Source organism: Mus pahari, chromosome 2 (assembly GCF_900095145.1).
Source record: "Mus pahari chromosome 2, PAHARI_EIJ_v1.1, whole genome shotgun sequence".
NCBI classification, from domain to species: domain Eukaryota; kingdom Metazoa; phylum Chordata; class Mammalia; order Rodentia; family Muridae; genus Mus; species Mus pahari.
The window spans coordinates 20,365,446-20,383,957 of NC_034591.1; the positions used below are offsets into that span (position 1 = coordinate 20,365,446).

General features: G+C 45.6%; 1 protein-coding gene and 1 pseudogene across 2 annotated transcripts in view; one reads left to right on the forward strand and one right to left on the reverse strand.

The window, feature by feature from the left end:
* Positions 1 to 9,650: 9,650 nt before the first annotated feature.
* Positions 9,651 to 10,146, reverse strand: LOC110316624 (annotated as a pseudogene). Its single transcript, XR_002380280.1, has one exon. The product of XR_002380280.1 is annotated as a 60S ribosomal protein L32 pseudogene (transcript).
* Positions 10,147 to 17,758: 7,612 nt separating this feature from the next.
* Positions 17,759 to 18,512, forward strand: part of Actr3b (actin related protein 3B) — a 95,714-nt gene continuing 94,960 nt past the window's right edge. Inside the window, exon 1 of the mRNA XM_021190294.2 lies at positions 17,759 to 17,882. Within this exon, the coding sequence (XP_021045953.2) occupies positions 17,839 to 17,882 (44 nt within the window). The 5' untranslated portion in view covers positions 17,759 to 17,838. The remainder of the gene's footprint in view (positions 17,883 to 18,512) is intronic.

Sequence of the window (18,512 nt, forward strand, 5' to 3'; positions counted from 1 at the left end):
CTCTCTCTCTCTCTCTCTCTCTCTCTCTCTCTCTCTCTCTCTCTCTCTCTTTCTCTCTCTCTCTCTCTGACAGGGCCTCATGTGTCCCAGGCTGGACTATGTAGCTCCCTATGATACCATGTCCAGCATAATGCATTATGATAAATCACTATTAAAATTTTATTATATCTATCTCATTTCAGTGTGAATGTATGTGTGTTAACATGAGTGTGGAGGCCAGAGGACAATTTGTAGGAGTCAGCTCACTCCTTCCACCATGTGGGATCTGGGTATGGAACACAGCTCATCGGGCTTGATGGTCAGTGTCTCCTGCTGAGCCATGTCTCCTGTCTGGTCTCTGACTTTTGACACCATGCAATACCACACACTTTAAAATTTCCCCCAGTTGGGCTGGAGAGATGGCTCAGTGGTTAGGAACACTGACTTCTTCCTAGAGGTCCTGAGTTCAATTCCCAACAACCATGTGGTGGCTCACAGCCATCTGTAATGGGACAATGCCCTCTTCTGGTGTGTCTGAAGAGAGTGGCAGTGTACTCACATATATAAAATAAGTAAATAAGTCTTTAAAGTTTTTTTTCCAGATATAAGGTATCCTTTTTCCACAAATTAATTTTCTAAGAACTCTACTAAAAATCAATATTTTTCATCAAACACTATGGAATGGATGAATCTGCTTTCAGTGAGAAGTATTGGAAGATTGGTTGAATATTATTCCTCCCCTGAAAGGATTTTCATTAATAAATCGAATCTACGAGTTTTCTATTTGCTCATCTAAGAGCTAACAGCCATCAGTTAAGCACCCATCAGCACGACTGTGAGAACAGAGCTTATGGAGTCTCTATCTTTAGTTTTCTTTTCTAGTGGACTGACTGGATTGCTACAAAGAATGAAGAAAAAAGACTTGCTATATTTAGTTGAGTATTTGAGTTTCGTATTTTGAATTTCACAACCTTCCACAGCTATTAATTTAAAATTAGTTTTCAATGATTAAGTGCCTTCAGGGTGTCTCTAGATGGTCTCATAAATCCTGTGATAGTTACATGTCTTGGTTCTGTGGCTTATTAAGTGGAATGATGTTTGAAATTATGAGGAATTTTCCTCAAAGGTGAAGCTGAGGCAGTGTAATAAAAGAAACAGGGAATTAATGTGGGGCTCAGTGCTTTAGCATGTACAAGGCTCTGGGTTCCATCCTAGCTCTGAGAGCAAAAGAAAAGGGGAGGGGGGAAATCTGGTTCATGTGCTGCTTTCTAATACCTTCAAAAGCAGATTATTTTAATAAATGATCAGTTAACTTGTGACTAACTGATCATCCTACCCCAGACAATAACTGACAGGAACTGGTGGGTTATCCACCTGCCAGTCCTTCTTGCAGAAGGGGATGCTTGAGGGCTAGAATGTGGCTCCATGATACTGTGTTCACATGGGCAAGCACAAAGCCTCAGGTTTGATCCCCAGCACCATGTAAACCAAGCTAGGTGGCATGAGCCTGTAATATCAGCTCTCAAGAAGTGGACACAAGAGGACTAGAAGTTCAAGAGAGTTCTGAGGTCACCTGGGGTTATATGAAACCTTGTATCAAAAACAAAGAAGGAAAAAGAAGGGAGGGGGGAGGGAGGGAGAGGAAGACGGAGAAGGGGGAGGAGGGAGGAGGAGAGGGCGAGACTATAACCTGGGGTCCTTGATTATTGTTGACTGGCAGGGAGGAGATGCAGGAAGGTTCCTTTTGGTGCAGGCAGGGGACAAGATACTTCTCAAACATCTTTCTCTCCAGGAGTTTGTTTTGTTTTGTTTTGTTTGTCAACATAAGAAATCTATGCTTCCCTCTGACAAGGCCTGCTGGTGCAGTTTCATCTGACCCCGTCTTGGGCGCCCACAGGAGGTAAAATGCTAAAGGACCCTTGCTACTGGAAAGTGAAGAGGCAGGGATTCTAGTACATTCTAGTTCACTACAATCTTGAAAATGTTCAAAAGTGACCAATCAGTCTGAAACGCTGGCTTTATCACACCAAGCCTGGCCTTCGCCTAGGATGGAGTGAGAAGTAGCTTTAGAGGGGTATGGAACACTGTAGAGCCTTTTCGATTGCAGTCAGATTTGGCTGTTATCTTCCGAGTAGCACAGTAGGTTGGGGAGTATTTAGTACATATTACTAGGCTGATGATCACCCCGAGAGATGATTTAGAGGTGCTTAGCATGAGTCAGGGCCCTCGCAGGCCCACTTTCCCCACAGCAGAGCGGAAGGCACCCCTGCCATGGCCCCTTCCTTCCCTTTCCTCAGCGTGTGTACACAGGTGAAGTGGCTGCAGAGACACTAGGCTACAAGAATGCATGTGATCTATGTAAAGGTCTCTGTAGGACAGCCAGGGCAGTGAGCACCGTGCGGGATGCTAAGGATGGAGTCTTGCACACAGCAATGTGCTCCTTATTTCTCTTCCCTGATGACAACTTTTTCAGCAAAGCCAGCTATTCTGGATAATGACAAGAAATCAGAAAGCAAAAAAAATTTGATAACAACCTTGGAAGAACCGTTTCCCTAAGATACAGATCTCATGAACTACTGAAAGGTAATCAATCACAAAGCAAATGCATCTTTGGTCTATTAATATGTGAAATATGATGCATATTATTTTAGAATAGTAATTATCATTTTTGAGGGGGGGCTTTGAGACAGGGTTTCTCTGCATAGCCCTGGCTGTCCTGGAACTTACTCTGTAGTCCAGGCTGGCCTCAAACTCAGAAATCTGCCTGCCTCTGCCTCCCAAGTGCTGGGATTAAAGGCGTGCGCCACCACGCCCGGATTAATAGTAATTATTTTATTCTTTCACATTTTACCTCCTGTATCTGTTTTTGAATATAGGTGCTGTAGTACATACACTTACATATATACTATATGTGGCTGTCTTAGTTTGGGTTTTACTGCTGTGAACAGATACCATGACTGAGGCAACTCTTATAAAGGACATTTAATTAGGGTTGGCTTACAGGATCTGAGGTTCAGTCCATTATCATCAAGGTGGGAGCATGGCAGTGTCCAGGTAGATGTGGGACTGGAGGATCTGAGGGTTCTATATCTTAATCCAAAGGCAGACAGGAGAAGACTGGCTTCCAGGCAGCTAGGATGAGGGTCTAAAAGCCCACGCCCACAGTGACACACTTCCTCCAACAAAGCCACACCTACCCCCAAAATGCCACACCTCCAAATAGTGCCACTCCCTGGGCCAAGCATATTCAAACCACCACAGTGGCTTATACATTTGTGTATATAAATAAATATACAGTGGAAACGCAAAAGCACTTTTTAGCGCAGTCTGAGGTGACACTTTGAAGGCCGGTGTCTATGTGGCGCTTCTTCACTCCTGGAGCTGATTCTGAGTATCTACATCTGGCTTCACGGTTTTCAGTTATTTGTTAGTTTGTTATTTGTTAGTTTAGTTTGTATGTGTGGTACTTGTGTGTGCCATGTTCGTGTGGACATGTGTGTGTTGAGGCCACAGGCTGACAATGGGTGTCTTCCTCAGTCACTATCTACTTTACTTGGTGAGGCAGTGTCTCACTGAACCTGGAGCTCACTGATTCTGACCAGCAAGCCTCCCCAGCGCCAGTTATAGGAGCATACTTCTGAACTTGGGATCTGAACTCAGGTCTTTTCCTTGGACTAGCAAAGGCTCTGCCCATGAGCCATCTCCTCAGCCCCTTGGTTATTTAGTTTGTGGGCAGGATCTTGGTGAGCTGCTCAGGCTGGCCTTGACCTCCTGGATTCAGGTGGTCCTTCTGCCTTAGCCTCCCAGGTAGCTGGGATGACAGATATAAGCCTATAAGTGCCACACTGAACTTCAATAATTTCATTGTGTCAAAAAGAAATAAGGGAGAATGGCAAGATGTTCCCCACGAAAGCTGCTAATTTAACTACATGTGTGCTCACGCTTGGTATCAGAGGATCCTACTCCGATTCCTGTCTTGTTGCTGTTGGAGTCCACCAAAAGACCCTCATTCACAAAGACCACAGAGATCGACATTGCTGTAAACCACAAGAAGATTTTTATTGATCCAACTCATTGGGGACCTCCCTCTCAGCACACAGGCCAGAGGAGGGACCCCGAACGAACAAAGAACACACTTTTTATACCTTGTTAGGGGCAGATTTAGGCAACAGGGCTAGCTGGCTTATTCTCATTGGTGTAGCAAGTGACCCATTCAGGCATTGGTGGGTTTGCATGAGGTGAGCACCTTTGGCCTAGTGACTCACTCTGCCTGTCCTTATGGCTTTTCTTGGAATTTAGTGTGAGGCGGGGCAGGAGAATTTTTCTGAGAACTGTTATTTTTGTTATGGTTATTTTTCTGAGAACAGCTAATCTTGTTTTGGTAGCTATAGACTTGGTCTGGTCATTTTGACCGCTAAAACTATACAGTTTGGAAAGTCCCTTCAGAGTGGGGGGAAGGGTCAAGTGGTCTAGAATTTATTTTGGATTTTACATTGCCTACCTGCCTTTGATCTTAAGGCACTTCTGAAACCTCTCTGGGACATAGCTCCCATGACTATGAATTTGCATCACAGCCAGCCTCAAAAAGGTCTATTCTTCAGGGTCACACAAAGCTGAATTTACAAATTAAGACATGAATGTGTGCCTCGATCTTCTGCCTCTCCACGATGCCACCCCTGACATTTTTCTCTGTGTGTGTGTGAGACACTCCCGTGTCTACCCAGAACAGTGGCGAGCATCCACTCTTCTATTCACCCTGACCCCCTGGAGCACAGCTGGGGGTGGGAAATAGCAGAGACTGTTGGATGTGTCTGGTGGTCATTTTCCTCCTGTGCCTCTGTGAAGGGGCTGCATTCACATTCCAGTGCTGACTCTAAGTAAATCCGACTGGAAGTCAGGTGCCTTGTACCAGATAACAGGTTGAGGCAGAGTGTTTGCAACCTTAGCTTCAGGAACTGCTGTGGCAGATTTAATTAACAAAATAATTAATTAATTCAGATTTTCCTTATTTATTTATTTATAAGACAGGATTTCTTCATGCAGCCCTGGTTTTCCAGCTGTGGACCAGGCTGGCCTTGAACTCACAGAGATCCTTTTGCCTCTGTCTCCCAAGTGCTGGGATTAAAGGTGTACAACACCACTGCTCAACAGATTTTTCTTTTTTTAGATGGAGTCTAGGCTGAGCTGGAACTTGCTTGTTGATGAGGCTGGACTGGAACTTGTGTCCAGCATAACATGTGATAGTTAGAGGAGCAGACCACTGAGTTTGGCTCTTTACATGGGTGCTGGGATTTGAACTCAAGTTTTCACCCTTGACTAGCAAACACTGCCCACGAGTCATCTCCCCAGCCCCTTAGTTATTTAGTTTTAGTTTTAGAGTGTTCACAACCTCTAAGTGTTTGTGGGAGGGTCTCACGTACACATAGACAAAAGCCAGGGTAGGATCGTGGAGAGGCGAAAGTTGGAGGTGTTTGTGGCTCTCCCCCCCCCCCCCTCTCTCTCTCTCTCTCACTCACACACACACACACACACACACACACACACACACACACACACACACAAGGCCAGGGGTAGGGTTGTAGAGAGATGGAGGTTTGTAAAGTCAGCTTTGTCTGAACCTGAAGGCTTGACCTCTCTACAGTTGGCATTAGTACCCTCTGCCTCCTGAGTGCTGGGATTACAGACATGAGTCACCACACCCAGGTCTATGGAAAGCCTTAGATTAATGCTACCAGCAAATAATTAGAACCAATTTCTAGACTCCCTTACTGTGTTTTGTGTTTGTGTCCATGTATTCCAGAACCTTCTAACAAACAGACAACATTGCAAAACACTCCAAATAAGGAGATGTTTTGTACATGCTGTGTGTGTGTGTGGGGGGGGGCTGATCTTACAAACCTATCCATTTTAGTTTGGGAATTTTCAGTTTTCTAATTTGTCAGCTGCAGATAACCTCAATGGGGACTATAAATGTAACTGAATTACAGTGAGAAGCCTGCTCTCTAGGCTGGATAAAATTTTCTTGGTGATTTTCTGCTTGTAGCTTGCCTAGGGGAAATCCTTTTTAATATCTTAGAATAAAATTCCTGAGGTTTGAGAGAAGCAGAAGAAGGTATGACCCAACTCTACTGTTTGGGTAAAAACATACACATTTGTGTATGGTAGGATCTCATTCTGTAGCCCAGACTCACCTGGAACTTTTAGTAATCCTCCTGCCTTAGTGCTAGGATTACAGATGATGTCATCATACACCTGGTCCAGTGCTGAACTTCAGCCACCAACCCTAGGACAGACAAGCAGACATTCATGCTGTCAAATGTCACACACCTTATGTCTGCTCAGTGTCCTGCTGTGTCTACAAGGCCAGCACCCCTGCTCCCTGGCTGGTCCCTGGTTTTGCAGATGAATGTAGTGAATAGCCAAACAATAACGATCATGGCCATGGAAGCTGCGCAGATAAGCTGCACAGAGAACATGAACACATACCCTTGTGGCTCCAAGTCCCTACATAGCCGCAGAGAGCCTCTCTCAGGGGCACCCAACATTACCTCGGTCAGTGACAATCTTTGCTTTTTTCTGAAGTGAAAACAAGTGATTGGCCCTGAGTAGCACAAGTCCTCATGGTGTCTGGGGAGCCTGCTGCATGTGGGGGCTTGCTGGTACTTTTAAATCCTGAATCCAACATGGCTCTCTAAATTTGCCTTCTGTGTAAAAACCAAATAAATGTGCTATTCTCAGGGGATGATGGGACCACATGAAGTCATTCATATAAAACACTAAGTGGAGCCAAGAGTGAATTTAAATCTCACATGGTCTCCTATATAGTACTATAACACCATGTATGTACACACACCTGTGCACAGATATACATTATTTCGGCGTAAACATGAACCAAATTCCAAAAGTCTGCTTTACATTCCAGAATTAGAAAGCATCTGCTCATGTACAGAATGCCAGGGGCTGGGGATGGTCTAGCATGCAGGAAGTATTTCGATGACTACCAGCTCGATGTAAACCAGGTGCTGTGGCATCAGCATATGATCCCAGCACTAAGGAAGTGAAGACAGGAGAATCAGAAGTTCATAGAGAGAGTCCAAGGCTAGCCTGGGCTACAGATCCTGTCTTAGACATTTGTCCTGTAACTGTTTCCTCCATGTGGGTGTACCATGGCTATCATAAATCAGAGCATGTGTGTTCCTACCTCATGGGGAGAGACTCTGGCTCACAGAGCTCACTGGCAGCCTTACAGACTATCAGTCCTGAGGTTATGTGATAGAAAGAGTTAACCTGGGTGGGGCTATTCACTGGAGTGGCTGCCTGTGAGTCTTGGTGCACCAGTAATAACCCAGTAAACACTTGGCCCACAAAATTGTAACTGGACGGAATCCTTTCTTTGGTCTCTGTGTACCATTTCCATCTAGGGTCAATAGTCTCCCTAGGTAACGCCGTATAGCAACATTCTACTACGTAACCACAACTGCTACTATTTTTTAGGTAGATGCCAGCGCTTGAACGCAGGGCCTGATGACGCTTGGCATATGCTCTGTCATTTTGTCATGCCCTGGCCTATCCCTAACCACTATGACTTCATAGCTACAGACACTGGCCTGGATTGTAGCCTGGCAGCCACAGATGAGGAGATGAAGTGCCAGCCACCACACCATAGGGCTTTCTCCTCAGGAGCCCCTCAGCTGCCTTAAACTTCTGGGCCATAGGTTTCCTGCTTCCAAAATTTAATTACTCTCCTGCAGCAGTAATTAAATTTTCAGCCCCACTGGCAGTTTCCCAAACTTAAAAAAAAAATAAACATCCCCTCTTCCCGCCTCCCTCCTGTCACCCTGCATCTTCAGGTATTGGCTCAGGAAATAGCAATTAATTTACAATTTTGTGTGTTGTATGCTCTGCAGCCCCTGACCTTCCCAGAATGGTTTATGTTTGTAAAGGATAGAATCTAGAATTTCAGAGCAACTCTGAAATCTGTATCAGTGGGCTGTTAATCTTGACTTTTTTTTTTTTTTTTTTTTTTTTTTGAGTCAGGGTTTCTCTGCATAGCCTTGGCTGTCCTGAAACTTACTGTGCAGTCCAGGCTGGCCTTCAATTCAGAGATCTGCCTACTTCTGGCTCCAAAATGATGGAATTAAAGGCATGTGCCTCTATGCCCAACAATCTTACAGCATCCTTTTAGGCTGATGTATTTTGGGGCTGACTACTCATGTCTAGAAGTTCATCTAGAGCATTTTCTTCATTGATTTTTTTCCCTCTTTCTACTGATTCATCTCTCTCTCTCTCTCTCTCTCTCTCTCTCTCTCTCTCTCCAGGGTCTCACTGTCTAGCCTGGAAGTCATGAAATCCTCCTGCCTCAGCCTCCAAGGACAGAGTTGAAGCATGAAGTTCCATGCCTCCTTTGTGCAGAGCTGGAGAGGAACCAGTGGGTTCTTGCCAGCTAGGCAAACACTCGACCAACTGGGATACATCCCCGGCTGGTTTTCATTCCTTGTAAGAGGCCCATGAAGTGGGTTAATGGGTAAAGGACACCTGCTGCTAAGCCTGATGATCTAAGTTGGACTCCTGGAAAGCACGGAGGGAGACGGAAGGAGAGAACCAAGAAGTTGTTCTTTGATGTGATTACCCCCTGACCTCCTCCACCATGTTATAAAAAAAAGTCCTGGAATGTTTGTAATATTAAGACAGAGGTGTTGCAGGATGTTTGATCACATTGTGAACCCCAAGGTTATGAACTGGAAAAACCTTGTTCTGGTGTGACTCAGTCCTAGCACATGGCTTTAAGCCAAGAGCTTTCTGTAGACAAGAGTTAAATAAAGTCAGCGATGGTTTAGGAGGTGGAGCAAGCAACCAGCTGACAGGGGTGAAGATAAGAAAACCCAGGAAAGAGGAAGGAGGGCCTTGGGGTTGACTGGTATTTAAGACAGGGTGGAGAAGGACAAGGGCTTTTTCCTTCTGGGCATCGGTGGAGTAGGAAGGTCAGCTGGGCACTTTCTCTGCCTCTCTGAGCTCACAAGCTTTCAACATAGCATCTGACTCCTGAGTCTTCATTTGGTAAATTGAACATTTGGGATTTTGTTTTGAAAATCAACACAGAGGGACTGTTAAACACAAGGAGTTTGTGGAGCCTCTGATAGGTCGTGCTTATTGGGAGACAGTCTGGGTCATCCATGCTTCTGTGGCATAGGAAGAGGGCACTCAATCCAGTGGCAGGAGGTGAGGCTCTGATGACTGATGACTAAGGGACACAGACCATCCCAGCTGTAAACTGGGACACCAACTCTGAAAAGTACAAACAAAATCTGGGGATAACAGAATGAATAATTAAACTGGGAGGTCTGCCAAGGTCTTGCAAGCTGACAGAGCTCTGAGGAAGACTGGGAGAGGAAGTTCAAGGAGCAGAGAAAAGACAGTTGGCATTTCTATATCTCTCTCTGTCAGGACTTGACAAAGATGAATAACCTGATGCTTGCCAGGGTCAGGTAGGCCCTGGGGGTGGGGGACCAGAGCCATGAATAGTGCCTGCTTTCTGCTCAGCTTCAGATCCACATTCCTACCATTTCAGTGTCTCTCTGTGGCCATTGCCTCCCAGAAACGCCTCTCTGTACCTAAGGTCATGTAATTTGTAACACTGTGTCCCTCATTTTCTTTCTTTCTTTTTTTTTTTTTCAATTTTTGTGACTTTATTTAAACACAAATCACACATATAAGCCATCTACTCATTTTCTTCGCTGCGTAGCCTGGCGTTGGGATTGGTGACTCTGATGGCCAGCTGTGCTGCTCTTTCTACAATGGCTTTTCGGTTCTTAGAGGACACTTTGTGAGCAATCTCAGCACAGTAAGATTTGTTGCACATCAGCAGCACCTCCAGCTCCTTGACATTGTGGACCAGGAACTTGCGGAAGCCGCTGGGCAGCATGTGCTTGGTTTTCTTGTTGCTCCCATAACCGATGTTGGGCATCAGAATCTGGCCCTTGAACCTTCTCCGCACCCTGTTGATGCCTCTGGGTTTCCGCCAGTTTCGCTTAATTTTCACATATCGGTCTGACTGGTGTCTGATGAACTTCTTGGTCCTCTTTTTGACGATCTTGGGCTTCACCAGAGGGCGGAGGGCAGCCATGATGCCGCAAAACAGATGGCAGCCACCTCATAGGCAGTGCCGAGGAAGAAAGAAGTGTGTCCCTCATTTTCAATCCAACAGTTTCAGAGATCTTTGTTTATACCTGGGAGATATCTTTGTATGACAGCATGTCTGTCTGAGCTCCATCCTTGGCTCTCTAGTTACTGTCTTTCTACCTACCCTTCCCACCCCTGTCCAGACCATGTGAACTGGATAGACAGACCATACAGATATCCTGAGACACACCGGCACATACGCAGAGAAATACAAATATGCATATAGATATACAGGCAGAAGCAGCACACATAAATGCATAAGTAAATACAGACATATGCACAAACACACATACATGCATTGATACACACAAATATACTCAGATAAATGCAAATGGACACTAGTGATGATCACAGCATGAAACACATACAATTAAGAATGTCCGGTAAACTGGGTGTGAACACGTCTTCAATCCCAGCACTCAGGAGGCCTCCAGGATCTTTTTGTCTAGACTTTCCCAATACTGAGATTACAGATGTGTACCCTAGCATCTGACTTTTTATGTGGGTTCTGGGGAATCCAAATTTAGGTCCTCATGCTTTACCCACTGAGCTGTTTCCCCAGCCTCTGTGCTAATTCTTAAAACATTCTAGAATGAACCTCTGCAAAGAGGGCCTGGGACCAATGCTCTTTCTGACCACTGTCTCCCCTCACCCATGACAGTGTTTGTCCCAACAGTCTTTCTTCATTGTCCATCTTCCTTTTTGAGAGTGACTCCTACCTTACCTTATAATAAACTCTACCTAGTGTCTACACTGGAAAAAAAAATGTGGGTGTGGTCTCACATGTCTGTAGTCCAAGAACTTGAGAGGAAGAGACAGGAGGACTGCTTTAAGTTTGAGGCTTCCCTGCTACACAAGTTCCAGGCCAGTCAGAACTATATGGTGAGACACTGTCTCCAACAAGCCAAACGAGAAAGAAGAGAGGAAGAGGAGAGGAAGAAGAGAAGGGTGCTTACTCATCCAAACCTGTTGCTTGTGACTGAGCAATGGCAGGCAACGCCAGCTTCAGCTTTTGGCAGCACACACTGTCCAGATCTCTTGGAGCCTAATTACACTGCTCAGCAGTTTCGCTCTGAATTGGCAAAGTGATTTTTCGGTTGGATACTGCTCAGTGCAGAGCATAGAAAGGATTGTCTTGTGGGAATTCATGGGCATTTCTTACTGGAAACAGAAAATATTAAAGAGCTCAAGAGTAGCACAGTGGATCTGAAATCACGCGGGGGCTGGGGTCACACGGCAGGCTGACACCTGATGCTGATTTTTGTAAGGACTTAGTGTTTTCCTGTTTTCTCAGGGGAGCAGAATGAAGGTGCTCATAAGGAAATGAAAATTTAATCTATGCTAATTTAAAACTATGTGCCTGGTATTCTTATTTGATTAAAAAGCTATTTGTAATAGGTATTTTGTGGGAATGTTCTCAAGATTCGAGGTGAAATGTACTGAAAGTGCTTTGTAAATGAAGCTACGGTTGTTGTAATATGACTCTCTCTATGAACAGGGTAGGGAGCAGACGCACCATTTGGTACCTTGTAGCATCTGATTAAGATGTAGACCTCAGATCTCACCTCTGAATGCTGAGCACAGGTACAGGCTTAGTGACTGGTGTTGAGAAGAGTATGAGGAAGCTCCAGGGTGTTTTGTTGAATGAATTAAAGTGAAGTTGGAAGGGCAACAGCGAGGATGGAGTAGGTAAGAAGATTCTAGACTGGGGGATAGGGCTGCAGGACAGTTCCGAGAGTTTGGAAAGCAGGCTATGGCTTGGTCTATACAGACATGCCCAGGGTCATAATATGAGGTGAGATAGGATGGTAACTTAGTGGCAGATCATATATACTTCTGCTTTGGAATTATATAAGCCTATATTGCAGAAGGTTTGGGAGAAGAAAACTGACATGTTATAGGAACTTTCTGTGTTAGTAATGATGTCTGTTGTAGCAGTCCAATCTATCTAAAAATGTCTTTAGGGAGGCAGATGCCTGCAGCAAGAATGACAAAGCGGGTGCAGAGGCTAGGACTAGGGTTGGGTCAGCTCAGCTGGGAGAGGGTGCTTGTCTAGTATCATGAGACCCTAGGCTTGGTCCCTGGGACTGCATAAGCCAGATAGACACTCCCGTCATCCCAACACTTAGGAGGTGAGTTAAAGGCTGGAGGATTAGGAGTTCAAGATCATCTTCTCACACATAGCAGGTTCAATGCTAGTTAGCCTGGGTTACATGAAACCCTTCTTCCATGAAAGAAGGGGAGGAAGAAACAACAGGAATGAAAAGGAAGTGGGGTGAGGGGACCTAGTGAGCGAGACTCTGGGGCTAGGTAGCTTGGGAAGAGAAAGGGTCAGAGGGGACGTGGAGGACCAGGCTGCAGCCTGAGTAACTGCCCAGAGCAGAGACAGGAACAAAGCAAAGCTGTGAACACGCTCAGATCTCTGGATTATTTCCTGAAGTCCTGTGGCTCTGCTCTGTTATCAACTCCCTTACACACTCTGAACACTTAGCCAATCAATCCCTGCTTGGATCATTTTCTCCTGCCGTTGCCAAGACAGCAGGGAGGTCCATTGAGAGCAGTGACAGGGCCTTCCTCTTAAAGGAGAATGCAGGATACTTCCAAAGGAACTGGGTCCTAATTTTTTGGTCATCTTTTCTCTCTTTGCATTCTCACGGCAACAGAGAACACCTAGCTGGATTCTGCCTTCAGCTCTGAGATTTAAGGTTTCTAGAGCTGCTGGGTGGGCAGTTTTTGAAGCAGCCCATGCATGGTTTTTGTGTTCTTTTTCTTTCTTGGCCCCTGCACAGCTAGTTAAGCACAGGAAGTAGGATCACATTATTCAGCTACTCATGGGCTAAGTTAGACCATTTCTAAGACTGGTGATTTTATCCTTGCTGTTTTCCTATGCATAAATACATGTCACTGAATGATGTTTATCAATACCTCATTTGAGAGACGAGTGCTGGGCTGATTGAGCACTCAGGATGGTAGGTAAGGTGTGACATCTTATCTACCACAGAGGCCATGTGCCACTCCAGAGAGGAGCTGCTTTCCTGTCAGTGCGAAGTCATTGGCAGGGAGAAGCATAAAACAGAGATACCTTTTCTGCAAATGAAAGCGACTTCAACATTTCTCTCACTACCAGTTTAGTTCAGGCTACAAATGAGGGAGGCAGGTCAAGAACTCGCAGGGAAACACACCCTAGATTAACATGCATTTAGTAGCAGGAGTCTTGCCTGTGCCAGAGAGCACATCCTCCGTGGTGATACAGTTATGCTTTACTTCTTCCAGAATATGGAAATTGTGGCCCAGGCATGATCAAAGCAGAGACAATGGCACATGATTCCTGGAGCTTTCAGTGTAAGAAAGGAGGGTGCTCTGAGCAGCATTTAATTTGCTCAGGCTGCCATGTCAGAACACTCTGGCTTGCCTGCTGAGCAACAAAACTTTATTTTTTAATGTTTCTAGAGAGTGGAAGTCTGAGGTCACAATGCTAGTGTGGTTGGGTCCTGGTGGTGTGCCTTCTATGCTTGCAAGCCGCTGCCTTCCTTTGCACTGTAGCACAGTGTGTTTTATGACACAACTATCCCCCTTTCTTGTAAATCAAAGCACACTCTAGGCAGGTATTGGCTACCACAGACTTCAAAGGTCATGAGAATCATCTCCAAACAGAGTGGTTACCTTTGACATCATAGAACTGATGCCTACTTTTGGCAAAGCTGGTATTATGGGTTGATCAGCATCTCCTAAAGAGACATGCTGTAGTCTTAACTTTGGTGTCTGTAAATGTGATCTTATTTGGAACATATATGCATATGTGCAGTAATTAATTCAACATAGCTAGTTTCCTTAGAAGGGGAGACACATGATTAGGGCCTGGGAGACGGCTGAGTGAGTACAGGAATTACTTGCTGTGCAAGCACATGCTCTTCAGTTTGAGTCCTAGAACCCTGTGTGAAGAATTTATACATGGTGTGCAACTATAATCTCAGTGCTAGGAGGCGATGATAGGCAGATTACTGGGGCTTACTGGCTAGCCAGCCTAGCCTACTTGAGGAGTTATAGGCCAGTGAGGACAAAACAGGTGGGTGGAAACTGAGGAGTGATACCTAAGGTTGATCCAGATGTGGCCTCTGTATGCATATATATATATATATATATATATATATATATATATATATATANAGAGAGAGAGAGAGAGAGAGAGAGAGAGAGGAAAGGAGGGAGGAGGAGAATCCCACAGAAAACGTAGATGATGCAGGCAGAGGTGAGAGTGATACATGCCCAAGCCAAGGTACCCAGGAGTGCAGCAGCTCCTGGTAGAGGGTGAAAAGCCCAGAACACAACCCCTTACAGTCTTTAGAGAACACAGCCCCATCTACACTTGACATTGGATTCTTGAATGATGGAAGCATATGTATTAAGTCATTCCATTTGTGGTAATTTCTTTTAGCCCATTCTCTAGAAAAAAAGGCATTGGTCAGTGCACTGGTTCTCAACCTGTATGTTGTGACCCCTTTTGGGATTGAATGACTCTTTCACAGGGATCTCCTAAAACCTTCAGAAAACATTACAATTCCTAACAGTAGCAAAATTACAGTTATGAAGTAGCAGTGAAAAGAATGTCATGGTTTGGGGTCACCACAGCATGAGGAACTGTATTAAAGGGTCATATCCTTAAGAAGGTTGAGATCCATTGGGCAGCTAGTGAAACAAAAGAGGAAACAGATGGGAACATTGCGTCTTCAGAGTCTCATCTCTACCCCTCTCAGAAGGAGATTTATCATTACAGTTTTGCATTGGGGATTTTCAGTAGCTGTGTTGAGAGTAATGAGGCGATGCCTGAGGACCAAGGCCAAGGTGCAGGGTCTGCTGGGGCAGAATGCATAGGCTCAGGAGGACTTGCTGATAGGTTTCAGTTACAACTGAGATAACACAATCTGCTCATGCTAAAGTGTCTAGGTGTGTTTCTGTTCTACTGGTTGCCCACATCTTTTTTTATTGTTGGATTAATTTTTTGAGACAGGGCCTAACCCTGTAGCTTAGGATTGCTTTGGATGTTTTATACTTTCTCACCAGCCTTCCAAGTGAGGGAAAAACAGGCGCAATCATAGCACAAAAACATCTTTGATAATCTTCAGGGCTAGTGGTGTCTAGAGGAAACTGCTGAAGTCAGGAAATCTTTCTCCTATCAGTGACTGGAGTGGCCATCAGTCCCAGTAAGTCCTATGCAGAGCACACAGTCCATGGAAAGGCACACTCTATTCTGGGCAGCTTCAGGTTTCTGGAAAGCTTCCTCCTGGAGAATGAACAGGACATTTGGGCTTTGGGGTCATCCTGGCTTTGTATGTTTCCTATCTTAGAAGTACACACAGCTCATATTCCTCTTTTATCTATACTCTGGACTTCAGTTTAGACTTCATAGCTTTGGAAAACATCTACTTGATCCAAAAGTCAAGGTCAGGGGTGCTCAAATGGCTTTCTGGACATCTTGCATTCCTGCACCTAGCCTTTGTACAACAATCCCCTGATCGCTGGTGCTAGACTAGACTCTAGGGCAGCAGGTCTCAACTGTGGGTTGGGACTCCTTTGTGGGGGTCACATATAAGATGTCCTGCATATCAGATGTTTATATTAGGATTCATAACAGTGGCAACATTACAGCTATGAAGTAGCAATGAATTGATTTTATGGTTGGGGGTGTGGCAAGATGAGGATCTGTATTAAAGGGTCACAGCATTAGAAATGTTTGGGAACCACTGCTCTAGGGCTAGATCCTGTGAACAACTTGTTTACTGTTTGTATTAGTTACTTTCTGTTGCACCTGGCAAAGGCAATATCAAGGAAGTGTTAATTGGCTCGCAGTTTGAGCATGGCATCCTTGCTATGGCGAAAGAGGTGTGGGACCCCTGGTCACACTGTGCCTGCAGTCAGTAGAGATGAGTGCCCTGCTCAGCCTGCCTCCTCTCTCCTATTTTCCCTGGGACCTCAACCACATTTAGGGTGGGTCTTCCCTCCTCAATTAACACAATGTGGAAACTCCCTCACAGGCACGTTTGTTTCTAAGTGTTCTAGGTCCTGTTGACTTGACATCATTATTAATCATCAATCACACTGTTAAAGCATGACCAATATAATAAATGTACATCAAGTAAATGATGCTAACGTCCAGGGCATTGCCAACAGCCTGTAGAAGGGACTTTGTTGCTTTGGTCCAGGTTTCAAAAACAGACAGACTGACAGATGATAGAAGTGGGCAGGGCATTGGTCACATGCAGGGAAGGAAAGATGTCTTGCTTCTAGCTCTAGGTCCCATTTGGGAGCCGCCATCCTCTTTATTTGTCTTCTATTTCTCTCTCTAGTTCCCCTGAATATTGTTTTAGGTTTAGGATTATTTGCTCCCTTGCATGCAGGAAAAAAAAAAAAGATAAAGAATTATCTAAGAGTGGTCAATTAATCTAACTCTTCTCCTGTGGAAAACCCACAACAATTAAGTCCCAGTAAAGACCAAGTGAATTAATACATCTCTAGAACATTCCTTAGGCATCACAGTCAAGAACTTTAGAGGCTAACATTTAGGGTGCAAGTGGGGTTTCCCATAGGTAGGTGTTTTCCTTCTTTAGTCTCCGTTTCCACAATGATGCTGAATAATCACCCTACCTTTGATATTAGAAAATATTTCCTAGTAATGTTGATGTGGCATTGACTAAGGTCATTTATTCCTTAAGCCTAATTATGCATATGTTAATTTTCTCCCAGGATGCATTATGCAATGCTCTATCATAGAAAGTCATAAGTATTTTTCTACAGTGAAGGTTATTTATTCGTTCAACATTCAGGTGATTTCTATCGGAGCATCAAATGTGTTAAACATGAAGCCCTGCCCTAGGAGGAGAACCTATAGTTCAGGAGAGTTGAACATCTACTAGTACCCAAACTAGCTTTAAGTGCTAGAAATAAAATCAAGAGATTGTTAGGGTAGAGAATGACGTGAACGAATTGAGAGGAGAAAGAGGGGCTGGAGAGATGGCTCAGTGAAGAGCACTTGCTGCTCTTCCGGGAGACCCAATTCAGATTCCTAGTGCCCATTCACAGCTGTCTATAACTTCAGCTGCATGGGATCCTAAGCCTCTGGCTTCCAAGAGCACCTGCTCTTACATACATGCACACACCAACAGACAAAGAGACACACACCCAATAATTAAAAAAAAAATGCAGCTAGATAAGCCGACAGTGGTGAGGCACACCTTTGATCCCAGCACTAGGGAAGCAGAGGCAAGTGGGGCTAGCCTGGTCTACCAAAAGAGTTCCAGGGCAGTATGGGCTACACAGAGAAACCCTGTTTCGAAAACAAAACAAAATTGCAATTTGACAAAAGGAGAGAAGAGAAAGAATTTCGGCCTCGCAAATGGGGTCATATTCACTTTATGCCTGTTAAAAATAGACTCCAATCTCTTCCACTGCTGGATAGATGCATAGGCTAAAAACGCCCGGCTGCCAGCACTAAGGATGGCTGACAAGAGGGCGGAGCGTGCGCGTCCCCGATTGGCCAACTGTAGAGTGACGTCACGAGGCGGAGCCTCTGGGCTCCCGGCAGCTCCTGGGTGGGGAGCGGCGCTGGCGGCGACCCGGCAGCTGGGCTCAGGGCACCCAGGCGCACGCTGGGGCTGGTGGGGACCGAGCGCCTCGTGGCCGAGCATGGCGGGCTCGCTGCCTCCCTGCGTGGTTGACTGCGGCACCGGGTAAGAGCCGCGCCCCACGCGCCCACTCACGCTTCGCTGGGCATCCTGGAGCCATTTCCCCGCGGGGTCAGACGGCAGGAGGAGCGCGGAGGGATGGTGCGCGGAGGGATGGTGTGCTGAGGGACAGAGCTCAGTCTGAGGGGTTGGGGAGTTTGAAGGATAGCGCTCAGGTGGGGTGGGGAGTTGGGGGACGGAGCTCAGTCTGAAGGCATAGAGAGTTAAGGGATGTGGCTCTGAGAAGATGGGGTGCTGAGGGCATGAGGCTGCGGGTTTACCGGGTGGGCTGCACCTCGCGGGGATGTTGCTGCAGAAGCTTTCTCTGCAGGACCTGCACCTGAGAGGTCAGAGCCGTTCCTCTCCCCCACTCCCCATAGTGCTTGTCACCTGTCCTCATCCTGTGCATTCACGCGCGTGTCACCTTTCCCTACTGGTGTACCAACCACCTACTCGTGGAGATGTTTACACGTGCCATGTCAACTTGACACCCGGTCCCCCTTCCCACTCACTCTGCTCTTTTCCACTCTGAAATGGCACAGCCTAGCTCAGCTCCTGCTTTGGTTTGCATACACTTATCTTTGCTCTTAAAACACACACACACACACACACACACACACACACACACACACACAC